Source organism: Aethalodelphis obliquidens, unplaced genomic scaffold (assembly GCF_003676395.1).
Source record: "Aethalodelphis obliquidens isolate GAN/ISIS:26980383/991018 unplaced genomic scaffold, ASM367639v1 scaffold9, whole genome shotgun sequence".
Classification (NCBI taxonomy): Eukaryota; Metazoa; Chordata; class Mammalia; order Artiodactyla; family Delphinidae; genus Aethalodelphis; species Aethalodelphis obliquidens.
The window spans coordinates 2,301,308-2,324,399 of record NW_020837953.1 but is presented as its reverse complement, the minus strand read 5'-3'; the positions used below and the strand labels follow the sequence as shown (position 1 = coordinate 2,324,399).

Sequence of the window (23,092 nt, the reverse complement as noted above, 5' to 3'; positions counted from 1 at the left end):
AGGGGTTCTCAGATTCACTCGACATTGTCCAGCTACAGAGGAGGGAAGACAAGCCAAGATCGTATGGGACATATGTAATGGATCAGGTGTAAATCTCTTCCCTCGCATTTCATTGGGCAGAACTCAGGCAGGTGGCTGCACCCAACTTCAGGAGGCCGACTTACTAAACATCCGGGCAGTCTGCCACACTTCAGTGTCTCTGTTACAAATGTGTAAATGCTTTCAGTAGAAAATTTATTGAAAGGTTCCCAGAGACAACTGCTGTTATCAGTGCATTTTTTTCAGTGCCTGTTATCTCCGTGATTGTTTACCGTAACACACCCACACACCCAATTTGTATGATCGTATCACGTATGATTTTGATCGTGCGATTTGTATTTTTAAACTTAATGTCCTCATGTTACATAAATATAGCTTCATATTTATCGAGCACCTGTTATGGTAAGCACTGGGAATACAGCAGCAAACAATACACTTGTGTATGAAGCAGACTGCAAAATTAAAGAGTTAGCTACATAATCTTTCAGTTGAGTAGATATATCATTGTTTACTTAGTCAACATCCTATTGTTGGAAATAGTTTGTTTCCATGTCTTTTTTGCTCCTAGAAATAAGGCTACAGGAAACATATTTATACAGAAAGTTTCCCCTTATTTTGGTTTATTATGTTAATCTTGTTCCTAGGTTAATGCATCAAAGTTATTGGGTCAAAGGATAAGAACATTTTTAAGATGCTTAACATGTATTTCTACATGATATTCTAAAAGTATTATAGCTAATTGGACAAAGCAATGACAATGAATCCTGTATTCTTGCCATCATCAAATATTATCATTTAAAAAATAGTTGCTTTTTTGGTAAACATGATTTCGTTTTTTACCCTTACACTATTTCAGGGGAGAGGTTAAAATAGTAACATATGTACATGATAGAAAGCTCAGAAAATATAGAAAAGTCACAACCATACTTTCTATCACTTAGAGGCAACCAATTTTTATGTGTTCTTTGTAATTATGATTTAAAAAATAATGTGTCTGCTTTTACAATGTGTACTTCATAAGGGGAGGTACTTCGTAAGAGTCAGTTGCCCTGACTCTGGCAAACTGCTGCAGCCCCATCTGCCACAGTGCCTGCCACGTTTAGCAGTGAATCGTTTTGAATGAACCACAGTAATGTTTAGGGATATTACTTTCTAGTCTTTTTTCTTTACCTCTATAAACATAGATGAAATTTTCTTGTCATTAAATTTTAAATCTTTTAAAATAGATTTGTAATTAGGTGATACAGATGACCTTATTATTGGAAACTTGTTTTGCTTGTAATTTACACCTAATATTTCTGAGTTGATTTGCTACCATACTGCTGACTACATAGTTTAGTTCAGTCTCTGAACAACATTCTGATCAAACTTTGTTTTTGCTCACATTTGGTAATTTACATGGATATGATTGAATACTCTAGAATTTGCAGACAAAATCATCAATGTCTATTTATCTTATATATTGAATTATATCTAACTAGATAATGGTAGTAAAAGATTGTTGCTAAGAATTTTTTTGTGTGTTAGTTACTCCTACTTTGTACAGTTAGCAAGTTCCCATATAACTATTGAATTCATTTTAATTAATTAAAAAATGTTTTATCTGATTCAAGTTAAAGGTAGAAAAGGGTATTTCAAGACCTCAGTGCTCAAAGCTTGATGAGGCTAAGTAACTATTTCTGAGTACTGAGCCTGGAGAAGGATATTTGATTTGGGGATGGGTATCTTCCCATTTTTGTACTGAATTTTTACAGCATTTCTAGTCTGTAGAATGTTATTTTTGTTACTCAAATTAGAATGTGAAACAAGTTATAGTTAGCTCCTGGATCACTTTCTGGATAATGTTCCACTTTACACAGATGTTACACACTGTGTTCTTATTTCAGTATTTGACAAGATAAAGTGAATGTAAGAGATTTGTTTTTTTCCTTTAAACAGGTAATAAAAACTTTAGACCCCAAATTAAATCCAGCATCAGCTGAAATAATGCTACTTAGAAAGCAGTTGGCAGAGAAAGAGAGAAGAATTGAGATTCTGGAGGTAAAACTTCCATATTCATATATCTCCTCTTAATTATTCTGTCAATGTATAATTAACTGCTGTCAGTATTTGCCATTAATGATCAAATTTCACAAGAATTTAGAAGTTAGGAGTGTCATGTTTTAGCACTCAGTATGCTTATTACAAAGCATCTCACAAGCCCACAAGATGGGCCTCTACAAGCTCATGTATCTTGCTCCATTGTATGTCTCTCCCTCTGTATCAGCCAATCATATAGATAGTCCTTCTTTCTAGTAGAGTCCTGCCATCATGCTCCTTTTAATATTATGTGGATGAGAGTTCATTTAAAAAAAAAAACACACACAAAGCTCACCTTTTTAAAAAGGTACTACACTCAGTTAACCAGATTCTTCTTTTACTTTTCTTCTCCCAAGAAATCAACTAGGAAGGTTATGTTTCAGGGAAATACACTATATTCATTTACTCATATTATTTCTGAGCCAGTAGATAGAGACTGTGGTGGAAATAATTTATTTAAAGCTTTAAAGACTTTAATGTACAGAGTACACACCAGCCTTATGGTGCACTTGCTGCAAGTGCTTGTCCAGGCCATGTCAAGTGTTGTAAAAAATCACTGGATAGAAGTGTCTCTCTGAAGAAATACTATCCATTCTTCAGGATCCAGCTCCAGTATCTCCCATTTATAAAGCTCTCCTTGTATATCTTAGGCAAAGTTAGTTGTCTCTTTATAGTGACTCCATGTACTTTGAACTCATGAATTCATCCCACAATAGCATTTTTCTTTATGGCATGTGTCAGAGTGTCGTGAGGGCAGAGGCTGTATCATATCTCTGTACCCCCACGGTATTAAATATCACATCAATCAGAAGCCAAGGTTACAGCTTTACTGTTAACTTGTCTTAAAGTTGTCACTCCTGTCTGGTCCTCAGTCTCCTCATCTGTAAAATAATGGGACTTGAACTGAATAATCTATGAACTCTAAGTTGCTTTGAATAGTCACTTCCCAGTGAAAGCCAATGAGAATGTGCACCAGTGTTGATACTTGAAATGTAGCTCCTTTACAAGTGTGATGACAAAATGGCGCCTCTAATATAGGGCTGTGAGGAAAATCTTCAGTTAAGTCACAGCATATGGGCCTTTAATTTATGTGTAGTTATCTGTACACACACTGCAAACAGTAAAAAGGAGAAAACTAATGTTTATAGCAGAGGTTATTCTGTCTGCATCCTTCTCGGGCAGTCTGTCTGGAGTGGATGTGAGCGAGAAGATGGGCATCTTACCTCCTTTGTTTCCTGTATGCTTTTCGTACCATGAGCATCTTGCTGTAGGAACATTCATATGTTTTAGATGCCAGCTATATCTGGTGCTCCACAACATGTACAAAATCAGCTGTATTAGAGTAATTAAGAAATGAACATCAGTCTCTAGGGTGGCACGCAGATAGGGCCCTGGGCAGTGTAGCATACAGTCACCAAGGACTGAGACAGAACAATTCTTGCTAAGCTTTACAGGAAATTTTAAAGGATTTTCTGGGGTATTTTTCCCTACATCCTTTTTCTCCTTAGTTTCGACTCTCCGCAGGTGCAGCTTTGTTTTGTCACCTAAGCCAGTTGTTACTTTTTTCTCTAGATATAGGAGACAGTAGCATAAGAATCACTCGTTTCTTGTTTGTTATTGTTTAATATCTGTTCTACCGGTACAATTCCTAAAATAAAGATGTATTAGTCACAATCTTACTCTTTCCTAAAGGTGCTGGGCATGCATTTCCCATGATTCAGCTTTACAATGTGTATACTTTCTGTGCCTCACAATGCATTCTTCCCATTCTCTTAATCATGGGCATAGTGAAAAAAATATTCCATTTTCAGTAATTTGGGTTTGTTTCTGGGATTTTAATAGTCCTCATATCTTTTTCCAGAGTGAATGTAAAGTAGCAAAATTCCGTGATTATGAAGAAAAACTCATTGTTTCTGCCTGGTATAATAAGGTGAGTTGAAATTTAGCCAGTGAATCGATGTTTAGAACAGTGTTTATCAAACATTTTGACCATGAACCACAGAAGGAAATATACTTTATACTACAAATTAGTATGTGTTCATGTTTATGTATAACTGAACAAAGTTACCTTGACTGTGTGTGTTGCACTCAGGTGTTTTCTATTATATTCTCTCGTTTTCTTTAAATGTTGATCATAATCCAAATTTACTTTATATTTTAATATTTTTAGTTGATTTTGAAAACCACTAAATTGATTTCATGACTCACCAACCTTTAAGTTAATGCACATGAAGCACTCATACAGTTCTTAAACATTTTTAGAATCGCCTTATTTGAGCTAAAACATTTAATTTGTGCTTCATAAAGTGTTTCTGTAGAAATACGAATATCTGTATAATGCAAAATTAATTGCTTCTAGTACTCAGCATGTATTTTAACATCCCTAAAGCCTCTCAGTGTATCCTTTGTTGTATTTTCTTTTTTTTATCCAGAGACTGCTCTTTAAGAATTGTCTATCTGTCCTAACAGAGAAAATAGTATAAAATAATTCGGTATATTTTATTTTGTCATCCTTAGTATGGTGGGATGTTTTCAAGAGTAGCATTTCCTGATGTATATGGTTCTTTTGAGTATCCTAATCAGCTAGCATAGATAATAACACAGCCATTATCTACCTTAGCTGCCATTTATTTAGTATGAGAGAATATCAGTTTATAGACTCTCCACATGTGAAGCCTGTGCTTCACCATGAAGAACTGGTTCTCCATCCTCAAACATGCCTTTTTCTTGCATGTCATCATACTTTTTGTCTGTGTTTTCTCCCTCCCTTCTCTATTTGGTGAAATCTGGCTTAATTTAGCAAGACCTTGAAGGAGATTGTGTGAGGTGTCCCCAGAACCTTCCTTCATGGGTTAGCCATCCTGGTTAAGATTAGGGACAATGTATTATTTTCCTTGTTGTTCTGTGGCCTCTTGTTACATAAATCATCAAAGATATTAGAGCCAAATAATGCATTATTTAATCATTTTTCAACCCATATTTTTTGAGCATTTACAATATTGTTGTCTATTGTACTGGTTACCAGTGAAGCTAAGTTCAGTAAAATCGCTTTATGTGATCTAGTGAGAGAGGAGTAGTGACTTCTTCCCTTAGTAAGAAACCCAATAGCCACAACTACAGTAATTTGTCATGTACTGATATATAGCTAGACCATAGTAAATTTGAACTATTCTGTGATTCTCAAACTTTAGCATTCAACAGAAGACTTGTTAAAACACAAACTATTGGACTTACCTGCAGAGCTTTTTATTCAGTAGGTCTGGGTAGAATCCACAGGTATAATTTGCACTTTTAAATTCCCAGTTGTGCAAACGTTAATCCAGGGACCACACTTCAAGAACCATTGATCCTAAGCTTTTCTCTTGTGCTGTGTCTGCTCATAATGGCTGGAGTAATGGCCCCAACACAAAAATTTGCCTTGGGACTTTTTTCTGTTGCTAGAATTAAGCTTAATTCTGGAGCATTATTTTAAGCTACTGTTTTTAACAATTTCAAATTTAATGGGTCAAAATAGAGAAACAGGGATTTATGCCTTTGTTTTCCCCTTTCTTACTGGCATTATCACGTGGAGTGTAGCTCCTGAACCCTTAATTTTTCTATAACAATGAGGAAGACACCAGCTATATAGAATTGTTTTGAGGATTAAATGACTTTGTATATGTGGAAAGCACTTTGCAAACTCTACATAGTCATGTTATTTGTTTATTTTTGTTCAGAGTCTAGCATTCCAGAAATTAGGGATGGAATCTAGACTCGTGAGCGGCAGTGGTGCTTACAGAGACACGGGGGCTTGTGCTCCTGCCCGGTCTTTCCTAGCACAGCAGCGGCACATCACCAGCACCAGAAGAAATCTCTCTGTTAAAGTTCCTGCTACGACATCTGATTAAACTGCAAAAGAACACGTAAACAGAAGTGCCCTTAAAATATTTTGTATCTTTCAACTAACTACCAGGTTGGAAAAGAAGTGTATGATTCTGGATATCAGCTATTTTAAAATCAAAATGCATAAAATTAGTCTTGCCAGCTGATTTTGAAAACAGAATGTGAAATTAGCTATCTGGGGAAGCATGTGTGAATAAATGGAAGATATAATAAGGCAAAAATCTCAAACATTTGTCTTTTGAGAGTATTATTTCAAATTGACTTTGTATATTTTAGTTTAATGTTTTCGGTTGGACCAGTAACTAATTTGCAATGTGTAATCGGTAATATGTAATCTAAAAATACATCTATTTTAGTGTTTTGGTATAAAAATGGTTGTGAAAAAAAATAGTTGTGAGGTAGGCACGTGGAGAACTATATAAGAGTTATATTTTTTGACTTGACCTACACAAGGCGTTACCTCTGTCCTCTAATTCTGTCGCTGAATGGGTATATTTTATCATGTAATGGAGGATATAATATTTGGAAGATTGGACTATTAAAATGACTTCTCCATAGTAGAAGTGACTACTTGGCAATTGTGCAGATTTAGAAGAGGTCACAGTTCTCATATGTACCTACTATAAACTAAGGCTTCTGTACAGCATGGTTGAAATGTTAAGGGTATAGAAATGAACTGACTTTAAGAGATGACTTTCTGATGGGAAGCAAGCTAAAAAATATACTTCGTGTGAAATGCCCACACTATTTTAATATAATTAATGAAGATTACAATTATTATTACTTTTAAGCATAAAATTATCAGGGTTTCTGCTAAAAAAAAAGATGCATTAGTAGTTTTGCCTCTTCACTGAAAAGAGATAGATAGTGAAGTAGAGGAACAATTTGGAATCACTTTTTCTTTTTTTTTTTTTTTTTGCGGTATGCGGGCCTCTCACTGTTGTGGCCTTTCCCATTGCGGAGCACAGGCTCCGGAAGCGCAGGCTCATGGGCCCAGCCGCTCCGCGGCATGTGGGATCTCCCCAGACCAGGGTGCACGAACCTGTGTCCCCTGCATTGGCAGGCAGACTCTCAACCACTGCGCCACCAGGGAAGCCCTGGAATCACTTTTATCTTGCTTACTAATTAAGGAATTTGTCTTGGGTTGAGTTTATGGTATTCAGTTCATTTCTGCCCAAACCTCCTTTTTTCAAAGGCATTACTCTATTATTTTTGGTCATTTTTAAGAGTCACACTTTGGAATTTTAATTTAGTTGAGTTAAATCTGTGCTATCCAATAATGTAGCCAAAAGTCACAATGGCAATTTAATTAAAATTAAAAATTCAGTTCTTTGGTTGCACTAGCCACATTTCAGTTGCTCGATAGCCATATGTGGCTAGTGGCTACAGTACTGGACAGTGCAGATATAAAATACTTTCATCATTGCAGAAACTTCTTGGACAGTGTAGTACTAAATCTTTTTATAATAACTTGGAAACACTCATTGATGTTAGACCACAAAAATGAAAAAAAGAAAAATGTTAGGACGATTTCAGATATGAAAAATAATTGAATTATGATGTAACTAGTATCTTACATTCCTTATGGTTGAATACCTCATGTTGTGACATAATCTTTCCAGTGCTATTCAGAACTACATACCTATCAGCATATGTCTAGACCACGGGTCAGCAAACTTTCTGTAAAGGGACAGATGGTCGATGTTTTAGTAAGTATTTTAGGTTTTGTGGGCCATATGATCTATCGCAAGTACTCGACTCAGCTGTAAGTATAAAATCAGGAGCCATATACAATATGTAAATTAAATGGGTGTAGTTATATTTCAGTAAAACTTTGTTTGCAGAAACTGGCAGTAGGCCAGATTTGGCCTGTAGGCTGTAGACATCTGTTCTAGATTTTATTCTTAGCTTTTTTTTTTGCAAATATGAGTATTGTTCCATTTACAGTATTATTCATTTAGATACTTGGTTTTTATATTCTATACCAATAAATGTTTTCTAATCACTGAAAATATAAGAATTTCATACTATATTTGGGTCTCTGAGATTAGGGAGCATCTGTCAGGATATTTTATCAGGGTTACTTCTTTTGACTACCTCTTAGATTTTGGTGTTCTTTACTGGTACAATTATATTGTTGGATTTCATTTTCCTGTTTTATTGTAGTCTCTGCTTGCCTGTGACTTTTAGTGAAATGAAATAAGTTTTTGAAAATATTTTAGCATGCTAATTAAAATTTTCTAAATATTATAGCATTTTGGTACATTTTGGTCAATGTAAGATATCTGCTCCTTTGGTGTTTACTACTTGCTTATAATCGAGATTTCACAAGCTCTTCAAGCTCCCTTTTAATGAAATTTATTGTAAAACATCAATTTCAATAAATTAGTATTTTCACAGTTCAATTGCTTATAAATTTTCAATCATTATATTTGGAATTTCTGAAAAATTCATGCAATTTCTGAATAAGGATGTAAGGCTAGATTCTTTTTCCTAAATAGAGAAAAAGCAAATTTTGTGATTTAGCACTTTTCTAGTTGGTAGAATTTAAAATGCTCAATATGTATTTATACTAATAAATTACTAATGTAATTTAAAGTTCTGTATTATTGTGATTAATCATATGGAAATTCAGGAACTGATCAGAAGTGAGAGTCTTTTCCACATCTGGTTAGTGTAGTGAGATTGACACCCTGTGGGTGGTAAAGCATTATAAATATTCATCTTGAACCATGATTATACATGTCTGTGCTGTGAGGCTTGAGTGCATATACCAGGGAAGAGAAATTCAGCATTTATCTCTCTGATTGATAAGGAATTGAATGTCCCAGTGATTATAAAGTAAAACCACAGACCAATTTGGGAATGATCTTTAATTTTGAGTATTTGCTCTAAGATTAATAAGTATTCCTTTACCTTTTTAAAATAAAAGTGTGTATACATATGACAATGATGTTTATCCTCAGCTTAACTTAATGTATTGTGAAATATTTGAAGTTCACTCTATTTTTTTTAATGAATAAGGCTGTTGAACTAATGATTTAATATAGATTAAGAACTAATGTCTTGTCTAGAAACATTAAACTGAGTAGCCCTTACTCAGATGTCATCGTCTTTGATAACTGGAGCGCTCATTTGAATGTCAAATAATGCTTCTGCATCTACACCTGTTGCTGTATAGTGGCACATGTGGCCCAGTGGGTTGGCTTTTAGGCCACAGTACTATCTGTTTTAGGTTCTCTATATGTATATTTAATGAGAAACATTCCTATGTAAAAATGTGTGTATATGGTTGTATGCATACATTCTTGCTGTGAACCTGTACCTTGCAAAGAAGTAGTTTGGAAATTTGTAAAGCACAAACATAAAAGGAAATCGTGTGCAGTTATTAAACTTGATGGAGCTTAAATGTAATTTTTAGTTTATAAAAGGTTCTTTCTATTTTCTATGGCAAAGACTTTGACACTTGAAAAATAGAAGCAATACTTGATTTATTTTTGTATTTAGTATATTATTTTAAATAAATGATTGTCCAATAACAATACTTGTCAAATGTTTTAAAGTAAATAAACTTTCCGATTCTGTGTCTGATATGATGAATTTTTAGTGGGTACAAGTGCACATTTGTTGCTTTAAATAAAGGACTTAAATATTTAGATTGGTAAAGAAAAAATAATTCTAATTTTTTCATTTGTTTTTGTGTGTGTGTGTGTGTGTGTGTGTGTGTGGTGAATGATGTATAAAAATGATTTTTTTGGTGTGCTCTTTTATATCTCCAATTTGCATTATCATGGAATCCAGAATATTTCTGGGGTTTTTTTGTGTTTTTTTGGCAAAGACTACAACTATATCCATTCTTTCTCCCCTTCTTCCTTTAGCAATAGAACCCCATACTTCAGCTTGTTATATTTACCATGGGGTGGGGGAGTTAGATTAACTACTTGCCAGATTCCCTTGTAACTAGGTGGGGCCATTTAACCAAGTTCTGGCCAAAGAGATGTGAATAATAGTGATGTGTGCCTATTAAAAGAATGGGCTGCTTTCCCTAGCTCTTCTCCCTCCCCATCTGGAATGCCATGTGCCTGAGGGCAACCCTAGTGGAACAATAAGGAAGAAGGCACTTGTATCCTGAAATCACCATTTAGTCATATCAGCTGTGGACTTCCAACCCACATTTCTCTTAGTTAAGCAGTTTTTAAAGCTGCTTTATTTGGAGGTTTCTTTCTTCCAGTACCCCATTTCCGAATCTTACACAGGTTTTTCAAAATGAGTTGTGAAGTTTTTAGAAAAGTGCAGGTGTTTCATGTTCTTGGAACATGTCTTGGAAAGGTTTAATTCTGTTCATGTTAATGGATGCTCAATAAATATTTGTTTAATCACATGAAGTTAGTTAATGTGTCAGTTATGGAAAGACGATGGAGACAGAAGTGAAGTCCTATCTCACTCTAGGTAGATCAACATGATCCCAAAAGACCATGATTCTACTAATTTGACTTTCTGAACTATACAATAAATGCTGGCCATACATTATTTTGTGACTAGTTCACTAAGAACAACCCAAAGGTCTAGCCCTGTACTGACCAATGTGATGGCTGTTAGCCACACTGGTTATTAAAATAAATTTAGATTTTATTTCCTCCTTCTAGCCACATATGGCTAGTGGCTCTGTTACTGGACAGTGCAGATTAAGAACATCTCTATCATCACAGAAAATTCTATTGGACAGCTCTACTCTAGATGTCTAAATTAAATGTACACATTCTACAGCTCTCCGAAGTTCCATATCATAGGGGATAACAAATGTAGTGAAGTGAAACTTTCAGGCATCACCCTGCACACAGTGCAATGCTCAGGGATAGAGCTACAGTTGGATCCTTAATCTGGCTATGGTTTTGATGGTGACGTGCTCCATTCCCTTGCCCACCTGGGCTGCAGCAACTTGCTATCAGTAAGTGGTTAAAAGTTGCAAGTTAGACCTCTTGCCTCTTGCTTCAACTCAAACATTCCCCTCTTCCATAAATTCTTCCGGGATTTCTCAAAAAAGATGAGATACATTTTTCTAAAACTTTCAAAGTCTTTGTCTTAGCGACCTTAATGTGATCTACCTTTGTTTTTTTTTTAATGTGTCTGTCTTGCTACACTGTTTCTTGAGGTCACCGGCCTTATTTGGTTCATCTCTGCTTCCCTCACAACACTCAGCACCGTATCTTCTACACAGTTAGTAAATATGTACTAGCTGCATTAGAATTGCTGATGGACACAATGTTTTCTTTAGAAATCCAGTCTCAAGATGCTCTGAAGAGATCAGGGGGTGCATTGGAAGGAATATCTGAATAGGCAAAAGATCTTCCACCCATAGACTCAATAAACTGCTTCACATGTATCAGTACTTCTGAGAAAAATCCAGAAACTAGAAAGACTCCTACACACTGGGTGACTAAGAAAATACCCACATTGAAAAAGTTAGGAAACGCTGATACCCTCTCACCATAAACCCCACCCCAGCAATGTGCCATGCAATTGGCAAATGGGAGGAAACCCTCAACTACCTTCAACCTGAGGAGTGAAGGCTTTGGGCCAAACAAACATCTAGCATCACAATTTTTATGGCTGCTACCTGAAGGACTAGCTTCTAACTCACCCATCTCTGGAAGCTGACAGGTCCTGGCATTTGCTAGTTCCCTGGGACCTCAAGGAACTATGAGACAGTTTTGAACTTGTACAAGCACTTGCCCAGCTCGTTCCCCTTGGCTAGGAGCTGAGTGAGCAGGCAATAAAGTTCAGTTCCCAGCTGCTCCCTGGAAAGGGTTTGACTGCACATCTGGCAGTGACTTTTCCAGCTGCTGCCTGAGGATTTGCCTTCTAACTAGCCTGCATCTGGTAGATAATGGAGTAGGCAATTATTAGTCCTCTCAGAGCTTAAGTGGGCATGTGGGCATTTCCTGTGGCTTTTCCCCTTAGCTCACTCCAGTGAAAAAAACAAGCTTCCAGCTTCTCCCTGGAAGGAGTTGAACTACACGTGTCGTGATTTTTCCAGCTGCTATCGGAGGGTCTAACTTGCCTGTCTCTGGGAGGTGATGGGGCCCAGCCTGTACTTCTCCCCCAGGGTCTACAAAGAAAGCAACAATTTTTAATGTCCCTGCATGCTCTCCCCATGACTCCTCCCCCTCCTCTTAGCTCACTCCAATAAAACCCAGCTCTCAGCATCTCTTTAGAAAGGGTTAGACTGCAAACTAGTGCTCTGACTTTTCCAGCTGCTGCCTGAGGGTCTGGCATCTAACTTGCCTGTCTCTGGGAGCTGACAGGACAGGCAATGACTAGTCTCTTGGGAGTCTGAACAGGTGTGCAGGCACTTCCTGCAGCTCCTACCCTCAGCCTGCTACAGTGATAAAATCAAGTCCTCAGCTTCTCTCTAGAAGGAGGTGGACTTCACATCAAGCCCCCCACTTTCCAGCTGCTACCCAAGCGACTGGCTTCTAACCCACATGTCTATGAGACCTAACATGACCCAACATTTGCTAAGACCCTGGGGGCAACAGAGAGCAAAGCAGGCCATTCGAAAGGGTGGTTGGTCTGAATGAGGGTGTAGAAATTTGCCACAGTTCCTCTCCCAAGTTCATTGCAGAGCAAGTGAGTGAGAAACTCCAGCTTCCAACTTCTCACTAAGGAGAGAAGGAATTGGTTTACTCATCTAGTGCCCCAACTTTTCTAGCTGTTATTTGAGCTACTGGCTTCTTTCTTGCCTTCTTGAGGCACTGAGGACTTGGCATACTTTATTCTCCTGGGGGACACTAAGAACAAAGATGGCAGTTTGGACAAGCACAGAGGTTTGAGAGGCACCCAGAATCTCTGGCCAGGATGATTGGTGAGGTTTATTTCCTATACTATGAGGCCAGTCCAAGAAGACAGAGAGAGGTGGGTGTTTTATCTAATGTGCAGACACCAACATAGAGAGTCAAGGGAAATGAAGAAAGAAGGAAATACGTTCGAATAAAAGAACAAGATAAGTCTCCAGAAACTGACCCTAATAAAATGGAGATCTGTGATTTTCCTGACAGGGAATTCAGAATAATGGTCATAAAGATCCTCACCTAGGTCAGGAGAGCAAAGCATGAACAAAGTGAGAATGTCAACAAAGAGGAAATTTTTTGAAGTACCAAGCAGAAATCACAGAGCTGAAGAATACAATAACTGAACTGAAAAAAATTTAAATGGGCTTCAGAACAGAATAGATCAAGCAGAAGAAAGCACTGACAAACTAAAAGGCCATTGGCAATCAGAGGGGGAAAAAAAAAAAAAAAAGAAAGAAAGAACATAGCTTAAAGGACTTATAGAATATTCATTACGAGAGTCCCAGGAGGAGAGGAGAGAAAGGGGAAGAAAGTTTATACAAAGAAATAATAGCTGAAAACTTCCCAAACCTAGGGAAAGAAATAGCCACCAAGGTCCCTGAAGCACAAAAGACACCAAATAAAATGAAAAAGACACATTATAATCAAATTGTCAAAAGTTAAAGACAGAATTTTGAAACAGCAAGAGAAAGGTGACTTGTTACATACAAGGGAAGCCCTGTAAGACTATAAGCAGATTTTTCATCAGAAATCTTGCTGTCTAGAAGGGAGTTGCATGATATATTCAAAATGCTGAAACACAAACAAACAAACCCTGCTAACCATGAATACTATACCTGATAAACCTATCCTTCAAAAATGAAGGGGAGAAAAATACTTTCTCAGCTAAACAAAAGTTGAAGGATATTAAACAGCCACATAAGAGCTTAAGAAATTATGAAACTCATTAGTAAAGGTAAATATACAGACAAAAACAGAATTCCATATTACTATTTCAGTGGTGGATAAATCATTTTTCATTCTAGTAAAAAGTTGAAGGATGAAAGTATTAAAAATAACTAAAACTAAATCATGTTATTGGATACACAATATAAATAGAAGTATATTGTGACATGACCATATAATGGGGAAGGAGAGATGAAAGTGTAGATTTGTTTGTAAGTGGAGTTGTTATCACCTTAAATAGACTGTTACAACTATATTTTATATAAGCCCCAAGTTATCCACACAGAGAATACTTAGAGAAGTTACACAAAAGGAGAAAGGAATCAATACAAATAATAGCAACAACAACAAAACACAAAGACAGTTGGAGAGAAAAAAAAGGACAAGAGAACGATAAGACAAATAAATCAGTTAACAAAATGGTAATAGGAAGTCCTTTTCTATAAATAATTATTTTAAATGTAAGTTGATTAAGCTTCCCAGTCAAAAGATATAGAGTGGATGAATGGATGAAAAACCAAGACTATGTGCTATCTACAAGAAAGAAGCGGACAGGCTGGAAAATGAAGGGATGTTAGAAATGTAATATATCCCTTTCTTACAGCAATTCAAAGAAAGCAGAAGTGGCTATAAACATATCAAACAAAAAGGACTTTAACTCAAAAAGTGTCTCTAGAGACAAAGAATGTCATCATGTAATGATAAAGAGTCAATTCAACAAGAAGGTAGAACAATTATTGGGTGCAATATGTATATGCACACAACAGGGCACCTAAGTACATAAAGGAAATACTGACAGATATGAAAGGGGAAATTGATAAAAATACAATAATAATAGGAGACTTTAATAAGTCTCACTTTCAATAATGCATAGAACATCCAGAAAGAAAATCAATAAAGAAACAGCTGACTTGAACAATACTATAGACAAAATGGACCTAACTGATACACACAGAACTTTCCACCCAACAGCAAGCACACATGGAACATTCTCCAAGATAGATCACATGTTAGTTAACAAAACAAGTCTTAGTAAATTTAAGATCTAAGTCATACCAGCTATTTTTTTTTTACCACAACAGAATGAAACTAGAAATCAATAACATCAAGAAAATGGGAAAATTGGCCGGCCGGTGGCGAGGGATGTGGGGGGAGAACTTTCTAGAGATGGCGGCCGGTTCGGGCTCTGGAGCTCCTTTCTGTGAAAGGTGCTTTCTGAACCCCTTTGCTCTCTGTGAAGTTGACTCTGCTGGAATTTGGTGCTTATTTTCCTACCTACAGGGTTTTTGCTTATAAGAGAAATCAAATCTCCATGTTATGGCGAAACTGGGACTTTCTGGAATAATGCAAGGGGTTCAGAGAATTGAAGAGAGCCTGACAGATGGAATCAAAGCTGCAGGACTTCCCTGGTAGATCAGTGGTTACGAATCCACCTGCCAATGCAGGGGACATGAGTTTGAGCCCTGATACGGGAAGATCCCACATGCCGTGGAACAGCTAAGCCTGTGCGCCACAACTACTGAGACTGTGCTATAGAGCCCATGAGCCACAACTACTGAGTCCGCCTGTCATAACTACTGAAGCTCACTTGCATAGAGACCGTGCTCCACAACAAGAGAAGCCACCACAATGAGAAGCCCGTGCACCGCAACAAAGAGTAGGCCCCACTTGCTGCAACTAGAGAAAGCCTGTGCAGAGCAATGAAGACCCAATGCAGCCAAAAATAATAAATAAATAAATAAATAGATTTTAAAAATATATATTGCATTATAATATTAGAATATTTTACTACTGAGTAAATTTATGTATTATATTAGCTCTAGAGGAAATCTGAGAAACCATGTTGTTTAACTGCATCTACAATATTACAAGGAAGAAAAACTTAAAGGCACAAAACAGGCTTGCTGAAGGTAAGAGGTAGAAAGCAGTTCTATTCTTTCCTTAGAGCCATGGCACTTTTTTTGTAATATAATTTAGTGTTTTTATGGAATATTCATTCTTTATTCCATAAGAGAGGCCTGTGGTTCTTTCATTTGACTTTTAGAGCCCTATTCCTTTACTTCACACTCTTCCATTTTTAAGAAATTTTCTCCGAAGAGAAAACCTTACTTGGTTCTGAATGACTTCCTGGAAGATGAGAAGTTGAGTGGACCTCAGGGATGACTGGGGAAGGACAGAAACCTGGCTTGTTCCACAGAAAGAGAAGACTCCTGAGGAACTAGCTTTAGAATGAGATGTCTTCTCATTGTTGGTCAGCTCAAGTGGACAATCAAGGTCTCTTGGGAAGTGACCCAAGGCATTTTCACCTGGGAACAAACTTCAAGCAAGAATAGCTAAAGGACCATCTTAGCCTCAAGAATTTTTAATAAAATACTCCAAGATTGTCTAACCTAGGCCATTATCATTTCAAACAAACTTCTCTAGATAATTATTGTAAAATATTTTTCCAACTAACTGCATGATGGGACTTTCCCTGTGGTTAACCATAAACCAGTAAGAATTTGAGGATTTTTATCAAGTATTATGCTCTGGTTGTAAAAGTATTGGTCTGAAACCAGGCTTTCTGAAGCTATGCAGAAAGTGCGGCCAGCCTACAGTTTGAGAGATATGAAGCTACCTCATGTTGATGGTACTTCAGGCTCTCCATTTCTCCTAGTTCAGGCTGGTTTGGTGACAGTAGCAGAGTTGCTTTCCTTAACAAAGCTCAATGTAAATGCCATGGCAGTTTACGCAGAAGGACATAAAATAGAGCGTCTAGATGTGAAGACACCAAGGTGGGGAGTTTGGAGAGATGATAACACAAAAGAAATCTCCTAAGAAATCCCTCATTTAAGAATCAAAATGATTGAGTAAAGCCTGTGAGGGAGACCTAGGAATACCATTCAGGCAGAGTAAAACTAGGGCAGTGAAGTAGCTTGGAATCAAGCCATTAGGGAAGAATTTACTTGAGATTCAAGAGATACCTTATAAATAAGGAGGGAGAAGAGGCAGGTGAAAATGGGGTTGTTAGGACAGGTGAAGGGATTAGTTTTGAAAATGGGAGCAGGGTATTTCTTTGTGACAAAATTGAAGAAGTGTATAGGAGGAAATAAGGTAAACTTTTCAGATTAGAAAAGAGAGGAAGTCAATCAAGCTTATTAATGACTTAAACCTTTTCAGTGAAATAGCCTCTGGGTTTTGATGTAGAAGACATACTAGGAATTTGAGGAATGTGAAAATTATTTACAATAGACTCTAGGGAAAATAATGAAGAAAAGATTGCTAACTAATTTAAGCCTGGTTGAATTTAGTTAGCATGATTTTAAATGAGTACAATCAACCATCATGGGTATGAGAACGATGGAAACCATAGGATTAACCCAAAACAGGGGATTATCATTGCTGGTATAACAAAATGCCAGGGGAACAAAGGATTCTACGTTGATTTTTGGACATCTCTGAAACGACTTACCATGAAGGCTAGGCTGGGACAATAAAAAATGGGGCAGAGATAAAAAAGGACTGTGGAAGGAAAATAAAAATGGAATTGGTGTTGCTAAAAGGATCTCTAAAATGGAGCCAGGAGGCCATTAATAATGTGTGACTTATATATGTCTCAGCCTGGATGGATCTGACCTTTTGACCACTTACTGTCCTGATGATGTCATCCAAAATATCTGCCAGAAACTCAAGATACTTTTTGGACCCTTACTCTAAAATACCTTGGAACAGCCTAAATACTTATCAGACCCCTACCCTAAAATAACTTGTGATTCTTAAGGACAAATATTTCCTGACTCACATGGGAGACAAACACAATTCTCACCAGGCAACTTTTAACAACCTCATGGCTTTTTGTTTTTATAAGCCCCTGATTATTTCTCTTCCCCAGAACACTCTTTCAGGGTTACCTGAATCTGTGCCTTCTGAATTGCAATTATTTATACCCCAAATAAACTCTTTTCTTATTAAAAAAAAAAAAAAAGAAAATGGGAAAATTTACAAATATGTAGAAATTAAACAACATACTATTGAACAACCATTGGATCAAATGGGAAATAAAAAGAGAATTTTAAAAATATCTCAAGATAAATTAAAATGAAAACACAATGAAACTATGGGATTCAGCAAAGCAGTACTAAGAGGGAAATTTATCAGAATAAATGCCTACATTAAAAAAAAAAAAAAGATCTCAGGGAGAGCAGCCATGATGGCAGAGTAGAAGGACCCTGAGCTCAACTCCTCTCACAGACACACCAAAATCACAGCTAACTGCAGAACAACCACTGATGAAAAAGACTGGAACCTACTAGAAAAGATCTTCTACAACTAAAGACATAAAGAAGCAACCACAATGAGATGGGTAGGAGGGGTGGACTCATGATATAATCAAATATCATACCCCCAGGTGGGCAACCTACAAACTGAAAATAATTATATATAATAATTATATTATAATAATTATTATAGGGAATTCCCTGGTGGCACAGTGGTTGAGAATCCATCTGCCAATGCAATGGACACAGGTTCAATCCCTGGTCCAGGAAGATACCATGTGCCGCGGAGCAACTAAGCCCATGCGCCACAACTACTGAGCCTGTGCTCTAGAGCCCACAATCCACAGGTACTGAGCCCACCTGCCACAACTACTGAAGGCTGCCTGCCTAGAGCCCATGCTCCACAGCAAGAGACGCCACTGCAGTGAGCAGCCAACACACTGCAATGAAGAGTAGCCCCTGCTTACTGCAATTAGAGAAAGCCTGCACACAGCAATGAAGACACAACACAGCCAAAAATAAATAAAATTAAATTTAATAATAATAATTATTATAACACACAGGGTCTTGTTCACACTAGGACCCAGGGAAAAAAGTGGTGATTCCATAAAAGACTAGGCCAGACTTACCTGCTAGTATTGGAGGATCTTCTGCGGAGGCAGGGGGTAGCTGGGGCTCATTGCAGGGACAAGAACACTGGCAGCAATAGCTCTGGGGCGTACTCATTGGCGTCAGCCCTCTTGGAGGCTGCCATTTTCTCACCAATACCTGGCCTCACCCAACAGCCTGTAGACTCTAGTGCTGGGACTCCTCAGTCAAAAAAACCAACAGGGCAGGAACACAGGCCCACCCATCAGCAGACAGGCTGCTTAAAGTCTTCCTGAACACAGAGCTGCCTGATAAACATACCCCATGACACGGCCCTGCCCACTAGAGGGACAAAATCCAGTTCCACCCACCAGTGGGCAGGTACCAGACCCTCCCACCAGGAAGCTTGCACAAGCCTCTTAGACAGCATCATCCACCAGGGGACAGACAGCAGAAGCAAGAACTACAACCCTGCAGCCTGTGGAAGTGAAACCACAATCTCAGAAAGTTAGACAAAATGAGATGGCAGAGGAATATGTTGCATATGAAGGAAAAAGATAAAACCCCAGAAGAACACCTAAGTGAAGTGGAGGTAGGCAATCTACCTGAAAAAGAATTCAGAGTAATGACAGTAAAAATTATCCAAGATCTCGGAAAAATAATGGAGGCACAGAGCGAGAAGATACAGGAAATGTTTAAGAAAAAGCTAGAAGAACTAAAGAACAAAATAACAGAGATGAACAATACATTAGCTGAAATGGAAAATACACTAGAAGGAATTAATAGCAGAATAACTGAAGCAGAAGATTGGATAAGTGACCAGGAAGACAGAATGGTGGAAATCACTGACACCGAACAGGATAAATAAAAAAGAATGAAAAGAAATGAAGACAAAAGAGACAGCTGGGACAACATTAAATGCAACAACATTTGCATTATAGGGGTCCCAGAAGGAGAAGAGACAGAAAAAGGACCTGAGAAAATATTGGAAGAGATAATAGATGAAAACTTACCTAACATGGGAAAGGAAACAGTCCCCCAAGTCCAGGGAGTGCAGAGAATACCAGACAGGATATACCCAAGGAGGAAAGCACAAAGACACATAGTAATCAAATTGAAAAAAATTAAGGACAAAGAAAAAATATTAAAAGCAATAAGGGGAAAGCAACAAATAACATACAAGGGAACTCCCATAAGGTTATCAGCTGATTTCTCAGCAGACATTCTGCAGGCCAGAAGGGAGTGGCATGATATATTTAAACTGATGAAAATGAAAATACTACAACCAAGAATACTCTACCCAGCAAGGCTCTCACTCAGATTCAACAGAGAAATCAAAAGCCTTAAGGTCAAGCAAAAGCTAACAGAATTCAGCACCACCAGACCAGCTATACAACAAATGCTAAAGGAACTTCTCTAGGTGGAAAAGAAAAGTCCATAACTAGTAACAGGAAAATTATGAATGGAAAAGCTCACTGGTAAAGGCAAACATACAATCAATGTAGGAAGTAACTGCACACAAATATGATATCAAAACCAGCAATTGTGAGAACAGGAGAGCACAAATGCAGGATATTGGAAATGCATTTGAAAGAACAAATTAAAAGAACAGCAAATTAAAACAATCTTGTTTATCTATATACTGCTATACCAAAACCATATAGTAACCACAAACCAGAAAGCTACAATAGATATACATAGAAAAAAGGAATCCAACACAACACTAAAGTTAGTCATCAAATCGCAAGAGAAGAAAACAAAAGAGGAAAGGAAGAAAAAAGACTTAGAAAAACAAACCTCAAAAAATTAACAAAATGGAGATGAGAACATACATATAGATAATTACCTTAAACATAAATGGATCACATGCTCCAACCAAAAGACACAGACTGCCTAAATGGAGACAAAAATAAGACCTGTATATATGCTGTCCACAAGAGACCGAATTCAGATCTAGGGACACATATAGACTGAAACTGAGGGGATGAAAAAAGGTGTTCCATGAAAATGGAAATCAAAAGAAAGCTGTAGTAGCAATACTCATATCAGACAAAATTAGACTTTAAAATAAAGACTGTTATAAGAGACAAAGAAGGACACTATGTAATGATCAAGGGATTGATCCAAGAAGAAGATATAACAATTGCAAACATATATGCACCCAACACAGGAGTACCTCACATCCATAAAAGGAGAAACTGACAGTAACACAATAATAGTGGGGGACTTTAACACCCCACTTCCATCAATTGACAGATCATCCAGACAGAAAATCAATAAGGAAACACAGGCCTTAAATTACACATTAGACCAGATGCACTTAATTGATATTTATAGAGCAGTCCATCCAAAATCAGCAGAATACACATTCTTCAAGTGCACATGGAACATTCTTCAGAATGGATCACATTGTGGGCCCCAGAGCAGGCCTCAGTAATTTAAGAACATTGAAATCATATCAAGCATATGTCCTGACCACAATGCTATGAGATTAGAAATGAACTACAAGAAAAAAAAAATGTAAAAGAAAAAGAACACAAACACGTGGAGGCCAAGCAATATGCTACTAAACAACCAATGGATCACTGAAGAAATCAAAGACATCATCACAAAATACCTAGAGACAAATGAAAATGAAAGGATAATGATCCAAAACCTGTGGGATGCAGCAAACACAGTTCTAAGAGGGAAGTTTACAGCAATACAATCTTATCTCAAGAAACAAGAAAAATCCCAAATAAACAACCTAGACTTATACCCTAAATCAACTAGAGAAAGAAGAACAAACAAAACCCAAAGTTTGTAGAAGGAAAGAAATCATTAAGATCAGAGCAGAAATAAATGAAATGGAGACTAAGACAACAATAGAAAAGATCAATGAAACTAAAAGTTAGTTCTTTGAAAAGATAAACAAAATTGATAAATCTTTAGCCAGACTCAAGAAGAAAAAGAAGAGGACTCAAATCAATAACATTAGAAATGAAAAAGGGGAAGTTACAATGGACACCACAAAAATACAAATGATCATAACAGACTACTACGAAAAACTATATGCCAATAAAATGAACAACTTAGAAGTGGACAAGTTCTTAGAAAGGTGTAATCTCCCAAGAATGGACAAGGAAGAAATAGAAAATATGAACAGACCAATTACCAGTACTGAAATTGAATGAGTAATTTAAATCCTTCCAACAAATGAAAGTCCAGGACCACATGGCTTCACAGGTGAATTCTACCAAACATTTAGAGAAGAGTAAACATCTATCCTTCTGAAACTATTCCAAAAAATTGCAGAGGAAGGAAGGAACATTCCCAAACTCATTCTATGATGCCACCATCACCCTGATACCAAAACCAGACAAAGATAACAAAAAAATTGAAAATTATATGCCAATAGCATTGATGAATAGATACAAAAATCCTCAACAAAATGCTAGCAAATGAAATCCAACAATATATTAAAAGGATTATACATCATGATCAAGTGGGATTTATCCCAGGGATACAAGGATTTTTCAATATCTCTAAATCAAAGTGTGATACACCACATTAACAAATTAAAGAATAAAAACTATCATCTCAATAGATGCAGAAAAAGCTTTCAATAACATTCAACATCCATTTATAATAAAAGCTCTACAGATAGTGGGCATAGAGGGTACGTACATCAACATAATAAAGGCCACATATGACAAACCCACAGCTAACATCATACTCAATGGTGGAAAGCTGAAAACATTTCCTCTATGATCAGGAACAAAACAAGGATGCCCACTCTCACCACTTTTATTCAACATAGTTTGGGAATTTTTTTTTTTTTTTTTTTTTTTTTTTTTGCTGTACGCGGGCCTCTCACTGTTGTGGCCTCTCCCGTTGTGGAGCACAGGCTCCGGATGCTCGGGCTCAGTGTCCATGGCTCACGGGCCCAGCCGCTCCACGGCATGTGGGATCTTCCTGGACCGGGGCACAAACCCGTGTCCCCTGCATTGGCAGGCGGGCTCTCAACCACTGTGCCACCAGGGAAGTCCTAGTTTTGGAATTTTTAGCCACGGCAATCAGAGAAGAACAAGAAATAAAAGGAATAAAAATTGGAAAAGAAGTAAAACTGTCACTGTAGATGACACGATACTATACATAGAAAATCCTAAAGATGCTATCAGAACACTACTAGAGCTCAACAATGAATTTGATAAAGTTGCAGGATACAAAGTTAATACACAGAAGTCTGTTGCATTTCTATACACTAACAACAAAATAGAAGAAACAGAAATTAAGGAAACCATCCCATTTACCATCACATCAAAAAGAATAAAATACCTAGAAATAAACCTACCTAAGAAGACAAAAGACCTATACTGTGAAAACTATGACACTGATGAAAGAAACTGAAGATGACAAAAACAGATTTAAAGATATACCATGTCCTTGAATTCAAAAGAATCAATATTGTTA

General features: G+C 37.1%; 1 protein-coding gene across 2 annotated transcripts in view; it reads left to right on the top strand.

Moving 5' to 3' along the window:
* HOOK1 (hook microtubule tethering protein 1) overlaps positions 1-6,996 on the top strand; it is a 65,113-nt gene extending 58,117 nt beyond the window's left edge. The window contains exons 21-23 of one of the 2 annotated variants that reach the window (XM_027108359.1): positions 1,978-2,079; positions 3,980-4,048; positions 5,835-6,996. In XM_027108359.1, the coding sequence (XP_026964160.1) occupies positions 1,978-2,079; positions 3,980-4,048; positions 5,835-6,005 (342 nt within the window). In that variant the 3' untranslated portion in view covers positions 6,006-6,996. The remainder of the gene's footprint in view (positions 1-1,977; positions 2,080-3,979; positions 4,049-5,834) is intronic. The other variant, XM_027108358.1, reaches the window with a different exon arrangement.
* The last annotated feature ends 16,096 nt before the right edge of the window (positions 6,997-23,092 follow it).